Here is a 21,497-nt window from a genome sequence, read left to right as displayed (position 1 = left end):
ATATTTTTATTATATGTAAACTACTTTACCTGTATACTGCAGAAAAGAAATAAATTATTTGTATGTATACTGCCTGTACTGCTTTGCATAACAAGGCACTTTCTATAAAGCTACTTATATACATACATGACAATCACCCTTACTGTATAATAGTCTGTACTCCACTCTCTACTATACATATGTTTGTACTTAAGTGCATAAAACTCCCACTCTTTAGTCTATGTTTAAATCTGAAGTAACTTTTTAGTATTAAGATTAGTTTGCTCAAAATACTTTGTATATTAGTAGCTTTCTTTTGTGCCTAACAATGTTATATTTCATGTAAACTATATTATTGTACTGCATAGATATAAAAACTAATATTTGTATAAGGACTCCAACAGAACAAAGTTCTAAGACTTCAAGGGTGATGGACTGATTACATTGTCTTCACATCTCTACTGCTCCTGCCTACTTTCTGTACTCGACTGAAGAAGCCTACTGTGTAGGCGACACGTTTCGGAATAAAGTTGTCTAACTGTTGCCTATGTGTCTTACCTACCAGAACAAAGTTCCACTGCTATGCCTTCATGGGTTAAGCTGTTTATTAACTCTGGGGTTAATAATCCAAGAAAAAGTCTTCTTACATAGAAGTGCTTGGGCAGAAGTAACAATTCATCTGTGAAACATGGAATAATCACACCTGAGCTTAGCATCAGCTACCTTAATTTTTGTGAAAAAGTGAACTAAAAGCTATGTTTCTCCTCAAGGGAGGGTCCACGAGACTGATCAATGAGGTTCGCATAAGTATCAAGATTCTAATCACGTGGAATTAATACATCAGTATGGTATATCAATTGCATCCCGCTTATCCAGACTAAATTATCATTCGTACTCGTCTTCCCATTATCCCCAGTAGTATATTTCAATGTATGTTAGGATCCAATAATTTGTTCTACTGTACTACTCACTACTACAAAATCTATGTCAAAGTGTTATATAAAATGTCGAAGAATGTCTCACAAGCTATAACATTCTAGTAAGATAAGCCAAGTAAATACGTCTGTTGTATATAGTGTGATTTCTTGCAAATGGGTTTGAAAAAGTCAATTCATAATTGAATAGCAAGCACCATGAAGGCCCTTTCACATATTCAGTTTTGAATGCACTTTTTCAATCACATATACAAAAAAAAAAAAATACACTATACACTATAAAGAAAAAATAAGCGAGCTGACTTTAATTACTTAATATTAATAAACTGATTTTAAAGTTGCCGGAAATACTCTGCATAACCAGAAGCTTTCCATTTAAGCTGTTATCCACGATATTGATTATATACTGCACTTATGGAAATAAAGATTTTGATTTTAATTTATCTGAAGCACCAATGGTGTGATGGAGCTTAGAGCTGCCATGAGCTTGGAATACATCCACTATATAAACCAAGGGATACCTATATGCAGTGGAAACCCAGTTTTTGTATATCCTAGTTGGAGAATATTCTTGGAGAAAATTCTCCATAAAATGTATTTTTTGTTAATATTTCTGGGTGTCTGGAATGGAACCAATTAATCCATTCCAGACACCCAAAAATACTAACAAAACATACGTTTTATAGAGAATTTTCTCCAACTAGGGCATACAGAAACCAAGGTTCCACTGTACCTGATTGTTAAACATTAACCCGTAAACGGTCCAAGCAGATCTACGTTCACATGTGTAGTGCTACAAAAGTAGATCTACGTTTTTTTTTACATATTTTCTAATATAATAAAAAAAAAGTAGATCAAAGTTTTTTTTACACATTTTCAAATGTAGAAAAACAAAAAGAAGATCTACTTTTTTTACATATTTTCAAATATAACAAAAAAAAAGTAGATCAAAGTTTTTTTTACACATTTTCAAATGTAAAAAAACAAAAAGAAGATCTACTTTTTTTACATATTTTCAAATATAACAAAAAAAAAGTAGATCAAAGTTTTTTTACACATTTTCAAATGTAAAAAAACAAAAAGAAGATCTACTTTTTTTACATACTTTCAAATGTTGAAAAAACGTATATATACGTTTGGACCGTTTACGGGTTAAGAAATTCGAAAAGCAAAAAACTATTATTGCATTTCTACAACTTTTATACTGGAGCTCCATCATACAGTTATTTATTGCAATATTTGATTACCAAACACATACTATAAAATGAGTTAGATTTTAGTGAATGGGCAATTTTCTGACTTATCTCATAAAATCTAGAAATACAAGTAGTATATGATATAACTAGTATGCAGGTATACTGAAAACTATAGGCCTAAGTTATGTAATATTATATTTAAGCCAGGGCTAAGTTAATACTGTTTAAGCCAGGGCTAAGTTAATATTGTTTAAGCCAGGGCTAAGTTAATATTGTTTAAACCAGGGTTAAGTTAATATTCTTTAAGCCAGGGCTAAGTTAATATTCTTTAAGCCAGGGCTAAGTTAATATTGTTTAAGCCAGGGCTAAGTTAATATTGTTTAAACCAGGGTTAAGTTAATATTCTTTAAGCCAGGGCTAAGTTAATATTCTTTAAGCCAGGGCTCAGTTAATATTGTTTAAGCCAGGGCTAAGTTAATACTGTTTAAGCCAGGGCTAAGTTAATATTGTTTAAGCCAGGGCTAAGTTAATATTGTTTAAACCAGGGTTAAGTTAATATTCTTTAAGCCAGGGCTAAGTTAATATTCTTTAAGCCAGGGCTAAGTTAATATTGTTTAAGCCAGGGCTAAGTTAATATTGTTTAAACCAGGGTTAAGTTAATATTCTTTAAGCCAAGGCTCAGTTAATATTCTTTAAGCCAGGGCTAAGTTAATACTGTTTAAGCCAGGGCTAAGTTAATATCATTTAAGCCAGGCCTAAGTTAATATTGTTTAAACCAGGGTTAAGTTAATATTCTTTAAGCCAGGGCTAAGTTAATATTGTTTAATCCAGGGCTAAGTTAATATTGTTTAAGCCAGGGCTAAGTTAATATTATATTTAAGCCAGTATACCTCCTGCCTCTCAGGGAATGCATTACCAAGGAAAAATAATATTTATTAGTAACATTAAGTCATAAAAGATTTAACTCAATTATATCAATAAGATCCTCAACTACAATATTGTACTCATTTTTTTTTATCTTTTTTTAAGACCGGTCGTCTCCCACTGAGGCACGGTGACCCCCCCCAAAAAAAAAAAACTAAGAAGTTTTTCTCCATTTTAGCTTTAGTAATAATACGCATTTATAACCCAATGAAATGTGTACAAGTACTATCAAGAAAAGAGTTTGAGTTTGCATGAGTGTTTTTTCTGTTTTCTTAGTAATTCTCCTCTATACAGTGCATTTTTTTTAATAAATCTGACTGAAAAGTACATCCAAAAATTGAATAGCGTGTGAAAAGGCATTCCTAGTCCATCCTATTCAATTGCTGATGCCCTTTTTCACTCTCATTTATGTTAAACTGTCCTATACAGAGGCTGTGTATATGAGAGCTGACTGCAATACACTGAAACTTAAACAAAAAAACAGCACCCATTCAAAACCCTGTAAAATGTAGGTTAGGTTAGGTAAGGTATATTAGAAAACAGGACAAGTGTTTCCTGACGTGGGTCTTAGTTATGACTCGGTATATTAGAAAACAGGACAAGTGTTTCCTGACGTGGGTCTTAGTTATATGACCCGGCTAGTTAAGTTAGGTAAGGTTTGTCAGGAAACAGGATAAGTGTTTCCTGACGCGGGTCTTAGTTATGACTCGGCTACTTAAGTTAGGTAAGGTTTGTCAGGAAACAGGACAAGTGTTTCCTGACGCGGGTCTTAGTTATATGACCCGGCTAATTAAGTTAGGTAAGGTTTGTCAGGAAACAGGACAAGTGTTTCCTGATGCGGGTCTTAGTTATATGATGACCTGGCTAGGTTAAGTTAGATAAGGTTTGTCAGGAAACAGGACAAGTATTTTCTGACGCGGGTCTTAGTTATATGATGACCCACAGATGGAGCTTTTGGTCATCTGACCGAGGCCTTCCAGTCCACCCCATTAAAAATTATGGTATAAAATTGATGAAAATGTATATAAAAACATTAAAAAGAGAAGAATTTGAGTTTGTATGAGTATTTCTTTGTTGTTACTCTCTATATTCGAAGGTAAAATGAAAATCTCCGCTAAGAGAAAATTCTTCAAGGGAGGTACTATGATGCTAGTGAAGAGCTCTTGATCCAAGGAATTGGAACTACTTTTCCTTTCCTCAGATCAAACCTCATTACTTCCCATTCCCCAGACTCCATTTAACCTCTACGGGTTTATTGCTTCCCCACGGATATAATAACACAGCAATAACAATGAATGGAAAAAAATAATCAATTCTGACAAAGCACAAAATAGTAAAGAAAAAATTAGGATAGGGAACTACTAAAATATTTACAAATCTAATAAGTCATATCAAATTACTGTTGGTTCTGACTGCTTTTTTTTATATTAATTTAATATAATAACACAATTGTAAACAAACCATGGGACAGGTAGGATTTGAACCCACAACAAGGAAATCTGGAGCTTTATGACTTACTCACCATGGGTTCAAACCCCACCTGTTCCATGGTTTAATTTACACAAAAAAGCTGAGCCAATTTGTTTAATTATGCAACTGAAGTACAAGCTTTAATTATTATTAAATGAATATGTATTAAGAACCATGGAAAATTTATAGGAATGCTGTAAGAACTCAGGATAATGGCACTGAACACTAGTGTTAAAATTCAATATTACAACATTATGTAACACTATATACAACCGTAATACAATGTAAAACTGAGTGAAGTCTTTTAATTTTAAAACCACATTAGGCTGCTGTTAACGAAATTTACTTTTAGCCTCATTTTCCTGGAAAATTATCAAGAATTTTTTGTTTTTAATATATTAAATGAAGCAACTAATGTAGAATCCTCTATAATTATTTTATCAATCTTGCTGCCTTCAAGTGCTGAAGACCAGACAAAAATTTTGAAAAATTTCACGATGAAATTTACATTTGATCGGCAAAATTTGCTTACGAGTATGGTAGCAAGACATTATGGTGGGGACGGGGGTTATAAAGGAGGGGTCCTGGGGTGGCAATCTGGTTGGAGGAGAGGGTTACAGGACTTGCCTTAAAGCAGCATTATTATTAACCCTTAATCCTTAAACTGTCCAAACGTAGATCTACGTTTTTTCAACATTTGAAAGTACGTAAAAATACGTAGATCTTTTTTTTCACATTTGAAAGCGTGTAAAAAAACTTTGATCTACGTTTATCTTTTTATATTTGAAAATATGTAAAAAAAACGTAGATCTACTTTTGGAGCATTACACATGTGAACGTAGATCTATGTTTGGACAGTTTAAGGGATAAACTGTCCAAACATAGATCTACGTTTGCACCGCTAGTGTTCCGAAGGTAGATCTACATTCTATTTTACATGCTTTCAAACATAAAAAAACATAGATCTACATTCGGTGCAAACATAGAACTACGTTTGGACAATTTAAGGGTTAATAATATTGGAGGTTTCGAAGGTACTAATGGATTTTTGGGGAGCTTCAGGCAACCTTGTATCCCCTCAGTGGTGCCCCTGTGCTATGATCAGAATAAAACTGCATTTATAGATGACATTTTGTTCTAAAGAGAGTGTTATCAAGCCAATGACTTTGTAAAGATAAACACAATTTGCAGAGAGGAACTTAACTCAGACATTTCACCTATAGAATATCTACTGAATTAGCCTGTTCCATGCATGAGATATCTCAATAAAGTCTATCTTTTCCATATGTTGATCTTATTCCATTAATCATCAAGTCAATAAAGCTATCATTCTCTGTTTAGAACAAAAAATATTCTATAAATAAAGATTTACTCTGCACATACTGTTTTACTACCATACAGGATGCTATATGTTTGGTTTAATAAGATACGTTTAATTAAAACAACACTATGCAAGTTTCGCTTGTTTACATCTCAAGCAATGATAACTGAATGACTGAGTATCTTGTAGCAGACACTACAACACTTGGGGCGAGAAGATTCAAAAAATAATTTTTAACCCTTAAACGGTCCAAACAAATCGACGTTCAAATTCGTATTGCTACAAAAGTAGATCTACTTTTTTTTAACATTTTCAAATGTAACAAAAAAAAATGTAGATAAAAGTTTTTTTTTACACGTTTTCAAATGTAAAACAAAAAAAGAAGATCTACATTTTTTTACATACTTTCAGATGTTGAAAAAACGTATATATACGTTTGGACCATTTAAGGGTTAACTATACCTCACACTCAGTACAGAGTAAGCTCATTGCAAGCTGTCTATTCAACTCCAGTACAGGAGTCAGTCACTTACATTGTACAGGGACGTCACACATTATTCTCTGGCACAAAACTGCTAGCCATCTACAAGGCTCACATATATTACACTCCAAAAGCAATGAGGGAATGTTGATGCTGGTTTCTTCCAAAGACATAAAAAGCGGACTTGAAACTGCGACGGCTGATGCTTCTGCTGCCGATGATGTATCTACATTAAAGGGAGCTATGGCGTACTGGTCAAAATGGCTGAGCAAAGGCAGTAAGGTAAGTAAATAATTATCGGTCACCGCTCTTTCACCAAGTAATCAGCGTTGGACAAACGAACACTTCTGCTCACTGTATTGCAAATCTTCAATCTTTCAAAGCTACTTGCTTGAAGTCTAATGGTGCAAGACTTTAATGCAGAAAACTGTGCACCGTGTCAGTCAAGCCACATATTGCTGCATACATTTGTATTAAAAAACACTAGAGGTTCCCAGTGGGACACCTTGCATGGCAGCCTTTTTCTTTATAAACTTTATTAATATTGTAGTTCAATGTTCCTACATTAATCTCCTTTCACCAGAGAATCTGGTGGCATTATCAGCGTCCATTAGTCGAAGAAAACAGTAGCTCATTTTCTGCCAGTATGCCAACAAGCGATACGGGAGGTGAGACAAGGGCAGCTATGCAATGGGTTTATACTGGGCGACAAGGGCAACTATACATGAGACCCCCTCAGGTGCATTTAGAATGGAGTTTCCTGCATGAATTGTTTGAATTACACTGATGTCACTATCTGAAAATAATTTACTAAACCTCAATGTAAGGTAAACATACAAAAAATAAATTATTTAAAAGTCACTGATAGTAATTAGCTATTAAAACATTTCTTCAAATTTCAAAATTAAAAAAAAATACATTAAAAAGTATCATGAATTCTAAGCTAGAACAGTACAAAAAAAACTACTCAAATCTCAATGACTACGGTCAGGAATTTGTGTCAAATAATTCAAGCTGGTTCTCCTCATGAATGACTGCACCCTTCCTTAACCCTTGCAAACTCACCTTAACATTGGGGACAGGTACTCGAAAACTTTGTATCTTTTACGTCTATTAAGACTTAGATTTTCCAAGCTCCCATCTGACCTGTGGAAAATCACTTGCTCACTGAAGGAGAAGTTAAGGGACTACCTCAAGAAACTGAAAAGCTTCCCAATTTGTGAAGAAAAGACACACCTTGCAGAATAAGCTTTAGTTGACACAATGTTTCACTCTATGTAGAGCTTTGTCAAGCCATGAGAATGACTTTGATAAAGCTCTACATAGACTAAAACACTGTCTCAATAAAAGCTCATGTTGCAGTGTACAGTGGACCACCGCCTCACGATCAGCTCCCAACTCGACTAATTATTTAAGTGTATTTTTGTAAGTGCTTTTGTACGTGTATTTTTGGTGGTCTGAAACGCACTAATCTAATTCACAATATTCCTCATGGGAACAAATTTGGTCGGTAACGGCACCTGAACAGACTTCTGGAATGAAATAATATCGTAAGGCGGGGGTCCACTGTATACGTTTTCTTCAATAATGTTGGCAGTAAGCCATTTGGATTCCCAATTTGTATTCTTATACGTGTGAACGTGACATAGACAAAAACTACAAAAACTGGCAATTTCTTTAAAAATGCAAAAAAATACGTCTCATCTTCGTTAGCAGAGATAATGAAAACCAAATCATGAGAATCCCAATTGGTTTCTAGCTCCTATATATGTTTACCATGATTTTGAAAACATTACACGGGGATATATAAACTGTTAACAGGGTTATGCAAGACACAGCAAGGATTTAAAATATACACATTAATGAACAGGAACAGAGAGCAATACAGAATTAAACACATTGATTATTTAATCCCAAAATTATGATTGTTTATTTTACTGTCTAACAATGATAGGTATGTGATGTATAGGTTTATGTTGCATGGTGTGTTTATAGCCTAACTTTATAAATCAGATCCATTTGCTGTAAAATATACACTTCTGAAATTTTTTGACTACACCCACACCGTGGACACGGGGTGCAGAAAAAACTATTAAATCATACAAAAATATTATTATTATTATTATTATTATTATTATTGTAGAAGGAACCTGACTAGTGATGCTCTGCTCTTATGATACTGGCACATTGCAATGCTGATCTACGTTTGCAATCACTGCAAATACTACAAGTATTCAAACAAAATATTATTTAAAAAAAAATCCTCATTGTTTTACTAATTGCTTTAATATTTCATGTATATAATTTTTTCCATGCATTGACAGATCACATTTGTTTAGTACAGATTGGCCAAAAACTATAGATTTAACATTTATGATTTTCTTAAGGCTGAATTATAGATAAATTCTTAGTATTTTAGTAAATGCATTCACATTTTCTGTATGGCTGTTTTATGTAATATATATTATTATTATAATCAAAAACAAGTGCCAAACCTGTATTGATCGTGAAACTCTTAGTGAATTTAGGGCTTTATAAACTCAAGTTTCAAGACTTGCGACTTCCATTGCTCAGGAAGGTGTGTGCCACACCCTCTGTCATACAGCACCTGGGGAATGGGAGGTAATAATGTTTCATCCAAGGAGGTGGAGGATAGGTTCAATTCCTCAGGAGCCTTTGACTAGTGAAGGAAGGTGCCTTGAAGGAAGACACTCTTGAATCAATGGCTTAAGCTTACTTGAAATGTTCTGCATAACCATGGGCTTTCTGCAGGCACAAGCAAATGTACAAACATTGTATCATGTGGAAATAAATCTTTGACTAACAGCCTGGAGAAAATTCCTGCAATTACGAATAAAATAATCGAAGATTTCCCAGTATGTGCATCATAAACTCAGCCCACACAATGTGGCATCTTGACATGTATGAAGAATCCCAAGAGGAAAAAAAAATTATATATACAGAGATGTGTATTTCTCTCAGTGTATATATACTGCGAGTTTAGGGATTAATGTAGTCTTCTCTGATGGTTAAATGTAATTAGGTGTAGCCTTAATGACCCTAGTAGTATAGTTCATAGGTTTTAAACCCCATTAACAATCTACAGAATAGATTCATGCGGTGTTTGGTGAATTTGCAGAAGCAGTGACAGCCATGAACATAATCTGTGGCAGGTGGCATGAGGACCACAGATGCTTTCCTGCATCAGGACTGTCCTGAGAAAATGACCATACTGATGGCTTGCCTAGTTCCTTGCTCCACTGAAAACTCTTGCTCACTTCCCCTGGGAAAGTTCCAGTGGACCCCCCCCCCCCACACTTTTAGGACTCAGTCTGGTCTCCTTTATAATAATAACAACAATAATTTTATTTTAGCGTGATACATGTTTGTACAAAGGAGTGTAACAAATGGGTATACATAAACCATACCATGGGCGGGGATAGAACCTACGGCCAGAGAGTCATAAAACTCCAGGCCAACGCATTAGCCACTGGGCCAGCTGGCCCAGTGGGTGTACATGCCAAAAGCCCCTTTATATGCAGAGCATTTTGAACAATACTCTTTTAAGGTTCAGACAGGACTGATGAAAGAGTCAAAGCTTTTAAAAAGCATTTTGCAATCAGTGATGCTTTGTTGCATCTTGCACACACTTGCCACAATATAATAACTGAGTGTCAACAGTGAATGATATTCAATCCAAGTTACAACCATTAACAGTGTTTGAAGACAGAGATGAGAAGCCTGACCCTAGACCTGGCTCTAGCACAAAACTCTCAAAACTGGCCAAGGGCAAGTTACGGATAACATGAGTGTGGAAGAACTCTTATTATGCACGATGAGTGAAAAGTGATATTGGTGAGGATTGAGACATAGATGAAAAAGCAACATAACTGTACTGCAATTTTCATGCAGCTGCTGTAAAACAGATTAGCGAGTGTTTTTTGCTATTTGCGATTTCTTGGTCTCATTTGATAGAATGGAAGAGCTCAAAGTAGCGGAAATGTTAAATTTTTGTCTAATACACGTCATACAGTATTGCATAACAGATGCCATGGACCCTATTTTGAAATTGGAATATTTTGAACTTTGTGTTAAATTTTAAATTCTTTTTTAGTCAGTGGATAATAATGATGCTGATTTTTTAACTCCTGTCAGTCAGTGACTGATATTATAAAACAAATTTAGCGAGATGATAATGACTGATACAATTTTTAAACTCCTTATGCCTGCCCATAATGCTATGCATAACCATGGGTTTTCTACATGCAGTCAAATGTCACCCATTTCTGTATAAACAATTTATCATGTGGAAATAAACTTGAATCCGAAAATTTTCATTTGAATGGGCAATGGATAAAATAAGGAGGAATGTGATGAGATTACTAACGAAGAGACTATTCATGTTGTTTCTCATTTCAAACATACTCTTAGACCAGAAGCTTATAGTTTAGTAGTCCTGGACGACCTCGGCACCAAGCAGTTTGCATTCACAAAGTCCTATTATAGTGCTATTTATCTCTCCCAAAGGATGGATCTAATGCTAAAACATGTACATGAAATGATAAAACACATACAAAAATGATAAAACATCTACTAAAAATGATAAAACACCTATAAAAATGATAAAACAGCTACACAAAATGACAAAACACATGCAAGAATGATAAAACATGTACAGTGGACCCCCGCATAACGATTACCTCCGAATGCGACCAATTATGTAAGTGTATTTATGTAAGTGCGTTTGTACGTGTATGTTTGGGGGTCTGAAATGGACTAATCTACTTCACAATATTCCTTATGGGAACAAATTCGGTCAGTACTGGCACCTGAACATACTTCTGGAGTGAAAAAATATCGTTAACCGGGGGTCCACTGTATACACAAAGTGATATGTGTAAACAAATCATAAGACATGTCTGCTAGTGATAAAATATAGCTCCCTATAGTGAGGGTAGCCTCAATATAGGGAGTCTCTGTACATTGTACCTTCACGTTCAAAACAATGTTTTAGTTTGCAACGTCGAATCTTTCCCTACAGTTACTTAAAACTTACTGGAGCCTGTAACATAATTTACATGTATACAACTTTTTCATATGTGATGTAATGAAAGATAATACACCTACCATCCGACCTACGACCTGCTCGACTTACGACCACTCAACTTACGACCGTGTTTTTTATGCCAAATTTCTGGGAAATAAACAACTATTTGTGTTGTACACAGTGTTTATCCTAAACCTTACAGTATAAAATACAGTACTAACAACATAAAAAGTAAAGTAAAACATGAAATACCAAAATAAAACAATAAAATAAAGTCATTACAAAAATGTTTTGTTGATATTGAGTAGTAAAGTTCGACTTACGACCGATTTCTCGGAACCGAACTCGGTCGTAAGTCAGATGGTAGGTGTACAAGAAAAGCTTATTTCCAAAAAAGATATGGCAGTTACAATAAAAGGCTAACAGTATACATGTTACAAGGAAAAGTCCATAGATATGCATAGCATATTGGGGGAGTCTAAGGCTATGACTAATGCTGATAGCAAAAACAATGTATATATTGGATAATGTATATAAATGTAGTTCACACTAAAATATAAAATGATATAATACATACTGTAATACAAATTTAATGAAAATTGAGTATTTAGTGATTAGGTATTTAATTAAGATTTAAAATTCAACTGATATTTAATGTAAAGAGAATTAAAAATTAAACAAGGAGGTAACAATGATTATTGATACAACGGAATTAACATAAGGAACATAGCGTAATTATCACTTGAACATAAAAGTCAAGAATAATGGCAATTTGAGAAATGTTTCTTCTTTTTTGGGGTCACCTTGCCTCAGTGGGAGACTGCCAATGTGTTAAAAGAGAACGTTAGAAACTGTTTTAAAGCATACGGAATTTTTTTTTAAAAGTTTTCATTTTATTCATATTTTTTTTTTCAACACATCAGCCGTATCCCACCAAGGCCAGATGACCTAAAAAGAAAAGTGAAAGTTTTTATTAAATTACAGTTTCTTAACTGAACTGTCATATATGGGCGCCTCTGTAAAGACAGTGATTTTGTGTAAATGATGGTGAAAATGTTGAATGATGGTGAAAGTACTGAATGATGGAAAAAGTGTTTCTTTCTTTTTGGGTCACCCTGCCTTGGTGGGAGATGGCTGACGTGTTGAAGAAAAAAGTTCCTTAATTCAAGTTATTTCATATTTTGGCCCTTTTACTTGCACTGAGTTTCTACAGAGGTTAAAGCAAAACCCATAAATGTGAAAAAGATATTTGTTATGAGTGTGTTGCCTTATTGTGTTGCAGTGTTCCAAAAAGTGTCATCTCTCAACATCAGCATTACAGTGCAATGGTTGGAAGACATGCAGTGTACAGTAGTGAGTGTGTATGGCATTAATATGTAGTAGGTTTGCGGATCTAAAGAAAGGCATAGTGTGGTGACATAAAATCTGAGTTTGTGATGCTTGCAAAAACTGTTTATTGTGTGGTGACCAAAATTTGAGTTTGTGATAGTTCTGAGAAGTGTCTTTTGTGTGGTGACCAGTCTACACATTATATCTGTGAATTGTATTGATAAAGCCTCTGGAGGACAAAACGTCTACAAATATTGGTCATTGGTGTCATTGGGTACGGGAGTTATTTCTTGGGAAGCTTTAGGTAGTAGTCGTTTTGATAAGGACCTGCCTCGCATGGGTCAGTAGGCCTTCTGCAGTGTTCCTCCATTCTTATGTAATAAAGATACCCAGATTTTGCATGTGTGTCTAATTCTTCAAACTACTACTGCCTGGTGCACATGTTTCACACACACACATATTATTATATTCATGGGAAGGTGTTAATCCCACAGGGGTCATACAACGCCTGATAAATGGGATGCAACGAAGGCTGATCTCTAGGGACAAACAGTTTAATTTCTTGGATCAAAAGCTCTTCACTAGTATGACAACAGTCTCCATGAAGGGCCCCAAAAGCAGAGAAAATTAATATTCAATAAGAATTGGAAGGTGGAAGAGTCAAAACTGAACTAGAAAATTGTTGGAGGTTCTTAAACTTGTGACTTAGAAGGTAAAACATAGGTAGTGTTCTTGGTGGTTTAGGTAAAACATGGGTTGTATTCTTGGTGGTTTAGGTAAAACATAGGTAGTATTCTTGGTGGTTTAGGTAAAACATAGGTAGTATTCTTGGTGGTTTAGGTAAAACATAGGTAGCATTCTTGGTGGTTTAGGTAAAACATGGGTTGTATTCTTGCGAGTTTAGGTAAAACATGGGTAATATCCTTGGTGGTTTAGGTAAAACAATGGGTTGTATTCTTGGTGGTTTATGAGAAAGAGCCTTGGTTTATTATTACTGGTTTAGAAGGCCAAACTTGGGTTGAATTTTTAGTTTAGAAAGCATTGCACAGGTGGTTTAGAATATAAAACCCTGGTTGTATCCCTGATGGTGTTGAAGATTAAACCATGGTTTAATGAGTTGTATTCTTGATGGTTTAAGAGGTAATAAATAGGTTGTATTTATAGTGGCTCATCAGAATCTATACACAGAAAAGCTGTTACAATATATGTTATACAAAAAAGAATTGAAAGTGCAGCAGAATGATGGAAAAGTTCTGGGAAATAGAGGAAATTAGACTTGGAAATAGTTATAGCAAATTAGACTCAAAAAGATAGCAAATTTCACTTGGAAATAGAGCAAATTAGACCCAGAAATAGTTAAGGCAAATTAGACCCTGAAATAGTTAAAGCAAATTAGACCTGGAAATAGAGCAAATCAGACTCGGAAATAGTAAACAAAAATTTGACATGGAAATATTTAAAGCAAATAAGTCTTGGAAATAATAATTACCCCTAAACTTGCCTCTGGAATATTTTAACAAACATCAGTAGAATAGTGCAAGTTCACACACACCAGCGAGGTGCCGGCCAGAAAACAAAGACACAAAGGAAAAAAATCCTCTCGTATACAGATGCTCCTCGCTCTATGATGGTTCGATTTATGATATTTTGAATTTACAGCGGTGTGATAATGATACATTTTAACATCCTTAGTGTTACTGGGAACATCAATGCAGTATGAGAAATCATGTATTCATTTTTCAATACTGGTGTAGTTAAATTGTTTAATTACTTATTCAGTGGCAGTAATTACTTTTTTATTTATCATATATTCATATCCGGTTAGCTGGACTTGAGTCCTAGAAGAGGGAAATAGAGTGGACTTGAGTCCTGGAGGAGGGAAGTACAATGGACTTGAGTCCTGGAGAAGGGAAGTACAGTGGACTTGAGTCCTGGAGGAGGGAAGTACAATGGACTTGAGTCCTGGAGAAGGGAAGTACAGTGGACTTGAGTCCTGGAGGAGGGAAGTACAATGGACTTGAGTCCTGGAGAAGGGAAGTACAGTGGACTTGAGTCCTGGAGGAGGGAAGTACAATGGACTTGAGTCCTGGAGAAGGGAAGTACAGTGGACTTGAGTCCTGGAGGAGGGAAGTACAGTGGACCCCCGGTTTACGATATTATTTCATTCCAGACGTATGTTCAGGTGCCATTACTGAACGAATTTGTTCCCATAAGGAATATTGTGAATTAGATTAGTCCATTTCAGACCCCCAAACATACACGTACAAACACGCTTACATAAACACACTTACATAATTGGTCGCATTGGGAGCTGATCGTAAACCGGGAGTCCACTGTACAGTGCCTGTGCTGTGAAGGAGGAGTGGATATATGTTGCAGTTTTTAAACTGTAGTATCTGCATGCTTCTGGCAAGACAGTGATGGAGTGAGTGATGATGAAAGTGTTTCTTCATTTTTGGGTCACCCTGCCTTGGTGGGAAACAGCCAACGTGTTAATGAAAAAAAAATATTCATAGTCGAGTGATGATATTTTCAACTTTGATGAGTTCGTTGGAATGTAATCCTGTTGTAAGTCAAGGAGCACCTGTATACCATGATCTTGGTCATGCAGCACTTGTGTGGAACTCTCACCTTGAATAAGTCCAGCACTTGTGTGGAACTCTCACCTTGAAAAGTCCAGCACTTGTGTAGAACTCTCACCTTGAACAAGTCCAGCACTTGTGTGGAACTCTCACCTTGAATAAGTCCAGCACTTGTGTGGAACTCTCACCTTGAATAAGTCCAGCACTTGTGTGGAACTTTCACCTTGAATAAGTCCAGCACTTGTGTGGAACTCTCACCTTGAATAAGTCCAGCACTTGTGTGGAACTCTCACCTTGAATAAGTCCAGCACTTGTGTAGAACTCTCACCTTGAATAAGTCCAGCACTTGTGTGGAACTCTCACCTTGAATAAGTCTAGCACTTGTGTGGAACTCTCACCTTGAAAAGTCCAGCACTTGTGTAGAACTCTCACCTTGAACAAGTCCAGCACTTGTGTGGAACTCTCACCTTGAATAAGTCCAGCACTTGTGTGGAACTCTCACCTTGAATAAGTCCAGCACTTGTGTGGAACTCTCACCTTGAATAAGTCCAGCACTTGTGTAGAACTCTCACCTTGAATAAGTCCAGCACTTGTGTAGAACTCTCACCTTGAATAAGTCCAGCACTTGTGTAGAACTCTCACCTTGAGTAAGTCCAGCACTTGTGTAGAACTCTCACCTTGAATAAGTCCAGCACTTGTGTGGAACTCTCACCTTGAATAAGTCTAGCACTTGTGTGGAACTCTCACCTTGAATAAGTCCAGCACTTGTGTGGAACTCTCACCCTGAGAAAGTCCAGCACTTGTATGGAACTCTCACTTTAAGAAAGTCCAGCACTTGTGTAGAACTCTCACCTTGAATAAGTCCAGCACTTGTGTGGAACTCTCACCTTGAATAAGTCTAGCACTTGTGTGGAACTCTCACCTTGAATAAGTCCAGCACTTGTGTGGAACTCTCACCCTGATAAAGTCCAGCACTTGTATGGAACTCTCACCCTGAGAAAGTCCAGCACTTGTGTGGAACTCTCACCTTGAGTAAGTTCAGCACTTGTGTGGAACTCTCACCCTGAGAAAGTCCAGCACTTGTATGGAACTCTCACTTTAAGAAAGTCCAGCACTTGTGTGGAACTCTCACCCTGAGAAAGTCCAGCACTTGTGTGGAACTCTCACCCTGAGAAAGTCCAGCACTTGTGTGGAACTCTCACCTTGAGAAAGTCCAGCACCTGCATGGAACTCTCATCTTGAGAAAATCCAGCACCTGCATGGAACTCTCACCTTGAGAAAGTCCAACACCTGCGTGGAACTCTCACCTTGAGAAAATCCAGCACCTGCATGGAACTCTCATCTTGAGAAAATCCAGCACCTGCATGGAACTCTCACCTTGAGAAAGTCCAACACCTGCGTGGAACTCTTACCTTGAGAAAGTCCAGCACCTGCGTGGAACTCTCACCTTGAGAAAGTCCAGCATCTGCGTGGAACTCTCACCTTGAGAAAGTCCAAAGTATTGCATCTAGATATGTAAAGACTGTGAGGAGGGAATGATATATGAAGAAAGAACATGAGGAAGGATGATATAGGAAGAACGAATGTGAGAACTGGACCTTCTATCAGCAGAAGAATGAAGAACAAGAGGGGATATGACCACAACATACAAAATACTCTAGGACAGATGCAGTAAACAAGTATGGGGTCTACCAGCAGTGAAACAAGAAGGCTTGGATTGAAATTACACAAGCAAATAAGCCACGAAAATATCATAAAACATTTTTTAAACACAAGAGCAGTAAAGAAGTTGAATAAATTGAGCGACAAACAGAAGAAGTTGATTCCTTAAAGGAGCTCAAGAATAGATATTACAAAGATATTTTATGTCAGCTGAAAGTCACCAAATGGGTCCATGAGATAGAGCTCAAGCCCCAGAAAACACAAATAGATTATATGCCAGTTGATAGTGATACAAAATAATATTCTCTCTTACAATAACCAAGATTCACTGCATAATTATCCTGTAAACAAATTAAAAAATATTACTAAAATTTGTTGCATAGCTTGATAATGAGCGTTTAGTGCATTTTATTTATTTATTTATTTATTTATTAATTTGAACATGATACAGAGAAGTAGAAAAAGAATACAGTTAAATGCAGCATGCCAAAGCCACTTGAATGCATAGCATTACGGGCAGGCTTAAAATTAACTTAAGATTAACTAAGCAATGAAGTACAGTGGACCCCTGCTTTACGATCAGCTCCCAATGCGACCAATTATGTAAGTGTATTTATGTAAGTGCGTTTGTATGTGTATGTTTGGGGGTCTGAAATGGACTAATCTAATTCACAATATTCCTTATGGGAACAAATTCATTCAGTACTGGCACCTGAACATACTTCTGGAATGAAATAATATCGTGAACCGGGGGTCCACTGTATATCCTCAATTAAATTAGGCTCAAGTTTGCCCAAAATGCTCTGCATAACCTCGGGCTTTCTGTATGCATTCCAGTGTCACCAGTTCTTGTATAAACAATGTATTATGTGGAACCGAATTTGAATTTGAATAGTATAGTAATGATAGAGATGTTAACAAACCATACCCCCGGCCGGGATTGAACCCGCGGTCATAGAGTCTCAAAACTCCAGCCCGTCGCGTTAGCCACAGGCTAGAGTTCGTCACGGCCACGCTAGCTGGAGATTCGTCTGTAAAAACTTGCATTTGTGGTCACAGAGGTGCCTGTGCTAACCTTCCTATGGTGTAGAAATATACCTAGTTGGATGAATCTTATTGTGGCTAGCTGGTCTAGTGGCTAACGCGACGGTCTGGAGTTTTGAGACTCTATGACCGCGGGTTCAATCCCGGCCGGGGGTATGGTTTGTTTGCAATCGTGTCATTACGATTTCTTAACTCATAGAGATGTTAATTTAGACTGAAAAATGATACCCAACTTATAAATGAGCTGTGTTCCTTGTTTCGTGACTTACAAATAAGTTGTGTCCCTGGCATTTTTGTTTTATTTATGAGTTGTGTTCTTGTTTTTTTTTTTATTTATGAGCTGTGTTCCTGGACTTTTTTTTTTTGCTTATTAGTTGTGTTCCTGGTCTTTCAACTAACACACACGTTGTGTTTCTGGTCTTTCAATTAACACACATGTGTTACTGATCTTTCAACTAACACACATGTTGTGTTTCTGGTCTTTCAACTAACACACACGTTTCTGATCTTTCAACTAACACACACACATTGTGTTTTTGGTCTTTCAACTAACATGTGAGTTGTGTTCCTGGTCTTTCAACTAAGATGTGAATTGTGTTTCTGGTCTTTCAACTAACATGTGAGTTGTGTTCATGGTGTTTCAACTAAGATGTGAATTGTGTTTCTGGTCTTTCAATTAACATGTGAGTTGTGTTCATGGTCTTTCAACTAACATGTGAGTTGTGTTTCTGGCCTTTCAACTAACACATGAGTTGTGTTCCTAGTCTTTCAACTAACACATGAGTTGTTCATGGTCTTTCAACTAACACGTGAGTTGTGTTCCTGGTCTTTCAACTAACACGTGAGTTGTGTTCCTGGTCTTTCAACTAACATGTGAGCTGTGTTCCTGGTCTTTCAGCTAACACGTGAGTTGTGTTCCTGGTCTTTCAACTAACATGTGAGTTGTGTTCCTGGTCTTTCAACTAACATGTGAGTTGTGTTCCTGGTCTTTCAACTGACAAACAAATCATTTATATGAAAAACAATAATACAAAGGATTTTTTTTCTTTAGTGCATCTAAACAGCTGTAAAACCAATTGATAAGCGAATATTCTGTTTGTGCGTGTGGATGTTTGAAACTTGAGTCATTCGTGTGTTCGTGATCTACAAATCTTGTTAAAATTTTAGGCACAGAGCAAATATTTTAATAGCGAATTGTAATAAAAGTAAATCTTAGGTAGAATTAGTCGAAAATAAAAAGTTTGCGGTAAGACCTCTCTTGTATTTATAACTTAGCAAATACAAACTTAGCTAAGTATCAATATATTTTGTTAGGCTTAAAGGTATTGACTGTACACAGCTCATTAAGGCTAAAATGCACTATACACTAACATTAAGCATATATTAATCCCTAATAAATGGAATAAAATAAATTTTAAGTGTGGATACACTAACATAAAGCATACTTTAGTCCCTAAAAGAGTGATTAAAGTCAACTTCATTGTATATACTGTGTGTATATTGTATGCACAGCAAGACAAATCTCTGTGTATATACTATGTGTAAAGTATATACACAGCAAATCTCTCAGTGTATATACTATGTGTAAAGTATATACACAGCAAGACAAATCTCTCATTGTATATACTATGTGTCAAGTATATATGCAGCAAGACAATTCTCTCTGTGTATATACTATGTATAAAGTATATACACAGCAAGACAAATATCTCAGTGTATATACTTTGTAAATATATAGAAACTGATGAAAATTAGCAATACAATCAAATTTTAAATATCATTACAGTACGAAATCATATAAAAAATAAAAACACAGATAGCACTTACTGCGGATATAAAATAATTAAAAAAATACAAAAAGCGGCATTAAGGTGTAAAAACGTGAGATTTATGTCTTTATTTATCATGAAATATGGATGAAATTATTGGGGCTAGATTAATAGTTTTGATAAGTCAGGGCTGGGACACTGGAAAACTGCCGGCATAATATACACGCAGAACCTACTCAGAGATAGAGCAATACAAGCCTGCAATCGTTAATGGTATATCTCGTGGGGAAGATTAAATTCCAGGGTAAAAAGACACAAAATTTTGAGTTACCAGTAAGCTGTCTTATAAAGCTATTCTATACAGTGCAAATTTTTTAAATGCAACTGAAAAGGCACGTCAAAAAATGACTAGGGTGTACTACGATGATCTTTTCACGACCTATTCAATTTTGGATTCACCTTTTCAACTGTATCTACCACAAAACAAAAATCGCGCTATATAAAGGAGCTTTATACGAGAGCTTACTGCATCACAAGACATATCTTGTTTAGTAAATGAAATCATGCATAAAATATTAACAACCAAAACCTGCATTAGCAGAATGAAATTGAAATTAATAACATCTATAATACAGTGGAATATGAACAATCATAATAATGATAATTATCATAAGTATGAAAAACAGTAATAAGTAAAATGAATAATACAGTATTGATAATGAAGTAAAAATTATAATGATTAATAATAATAATAATAATAATCAATAATAGAAATGCATTAGTAATAATTATAATAACAATAATAATAATAAAATTATTAATAATACAGTATTATTATTATTTTATCATTAACAGAAAAATGTATTTAAAAAGTAATAATGATTGTCAGAGGGCAATGGAGAGGTATCCCTCATCTCCTGTCCCGCTATACCTCACGATGGCAGTCAAGAGAAATATTTGTTTTAAATTAATGGAGCCCTCTCTTTTGTTTTACTCTCTCCTCTCCACTTCTATGCCTCTTCCTATCTTTCTTCTCATTCAACACTGACCAACATTTATTGACTCTGCATTGTACAGTCGCTTCTCTTGTAAAGTACGTACCTTTATGTGGTGCATTTTTGCGAATGCGACTGAAAAAGTACATGTACAGTGGTACCTTGAATTACGAACAGCTCCCAACTTGAACAATTATGTAAATGTATTTTTGTAAATGTATTTTTGGCGGTCTGAAACAGACTAATTTAACTTACATTATTTCTTATGGGAACAAATTCGTTCGGTATCGGCACTCGCCTTCTGGAACGAATTAAGTTCGTAACTCGAGGTACCACTGTAAAATAAAACATGGAAAGATGTTCAATATAGTTGAAATTAAATTTTTTTGTGTACTTTTTCGACTGCATTTCTGAAAAATTTCACTATACTGTGGAACCTAGTAAGAAAATTGTGTTGAATACATGACGTGTTCAGAGAAACAAGTCAAAATATGTCACATATGGATTAAAACAGTGACCCCTTGTTTGAGCAGACTAACAAGGACAGCAAATGGCAACTATGGTGAACAGAGCAGAAATTGTTAGCCATAATCTTAACAATAATTGACAGTCCAGCAAGCAACATACTTTGCAGTATCCAAATCAACTGACCCAGTGGGTTTTGTCCCACATTTCTAAAGCCCACTAAATCGAGATCCATTCTTCCAAAATAAGGAAAAAACACATGCGAAATTGGTTAGCAACACTCTCGCCTCACACACTG

The 21,497-nt window shown here is 35.7% G+C and overlaps 1 protein-coding gene across 20 annotated transcripts in view; it reads right to left on the bottom strand.

The window, feature by feature from the left end:
* Cadps (calcium-dependent secretion activator 1) overlaps positions 1 to 21,497 on the bottom strand; it is a 445,541-nt gene that overhangs the window by 225,339 nt on the left and 198,705 nt on the right. For 18 of the 20 annotated variants that reach the window (XM_070104970.1, XM_070104977.1, XM_070104972.1 and 15 more), the window contains one exon: positions 7,372 to 7,452. The exons of the other annotated variants lie outside the window; for them this stretch is intronic. In XM_070104970.1, coding sequence (XP_069961071.1) covers positions 7,372 to 7,452 — 81 coding nt within the window. The remainder of the gene's footprint in view (positions 1 to 7,371; positions 7,453 to 21,497) is intronic. 20 annotated transcript variants of the gene reach the window in all.

Source organism: Cherax quadricarinatus, chromosome 96 (genome assembly GCF_038502225.1).
Source record: "Cherax quadricarinatus isolate ZL_2023a chromosome 96, ASM3850222v1, whole genome shotgun sequence".
NCBI classification, from domain to species: domain Eukaryota; kingdom Metazoa; phylum Arthropoda; class Malacostraca; order Decapoda; family Parastacidae; genus Cherax; species Cherax quadricarinatus.
The sequence above is the reverse complement of the archived record's forward strand: the minus strand, read 5'-3'. Positions and strand labels throughout refer to the sequence as shown.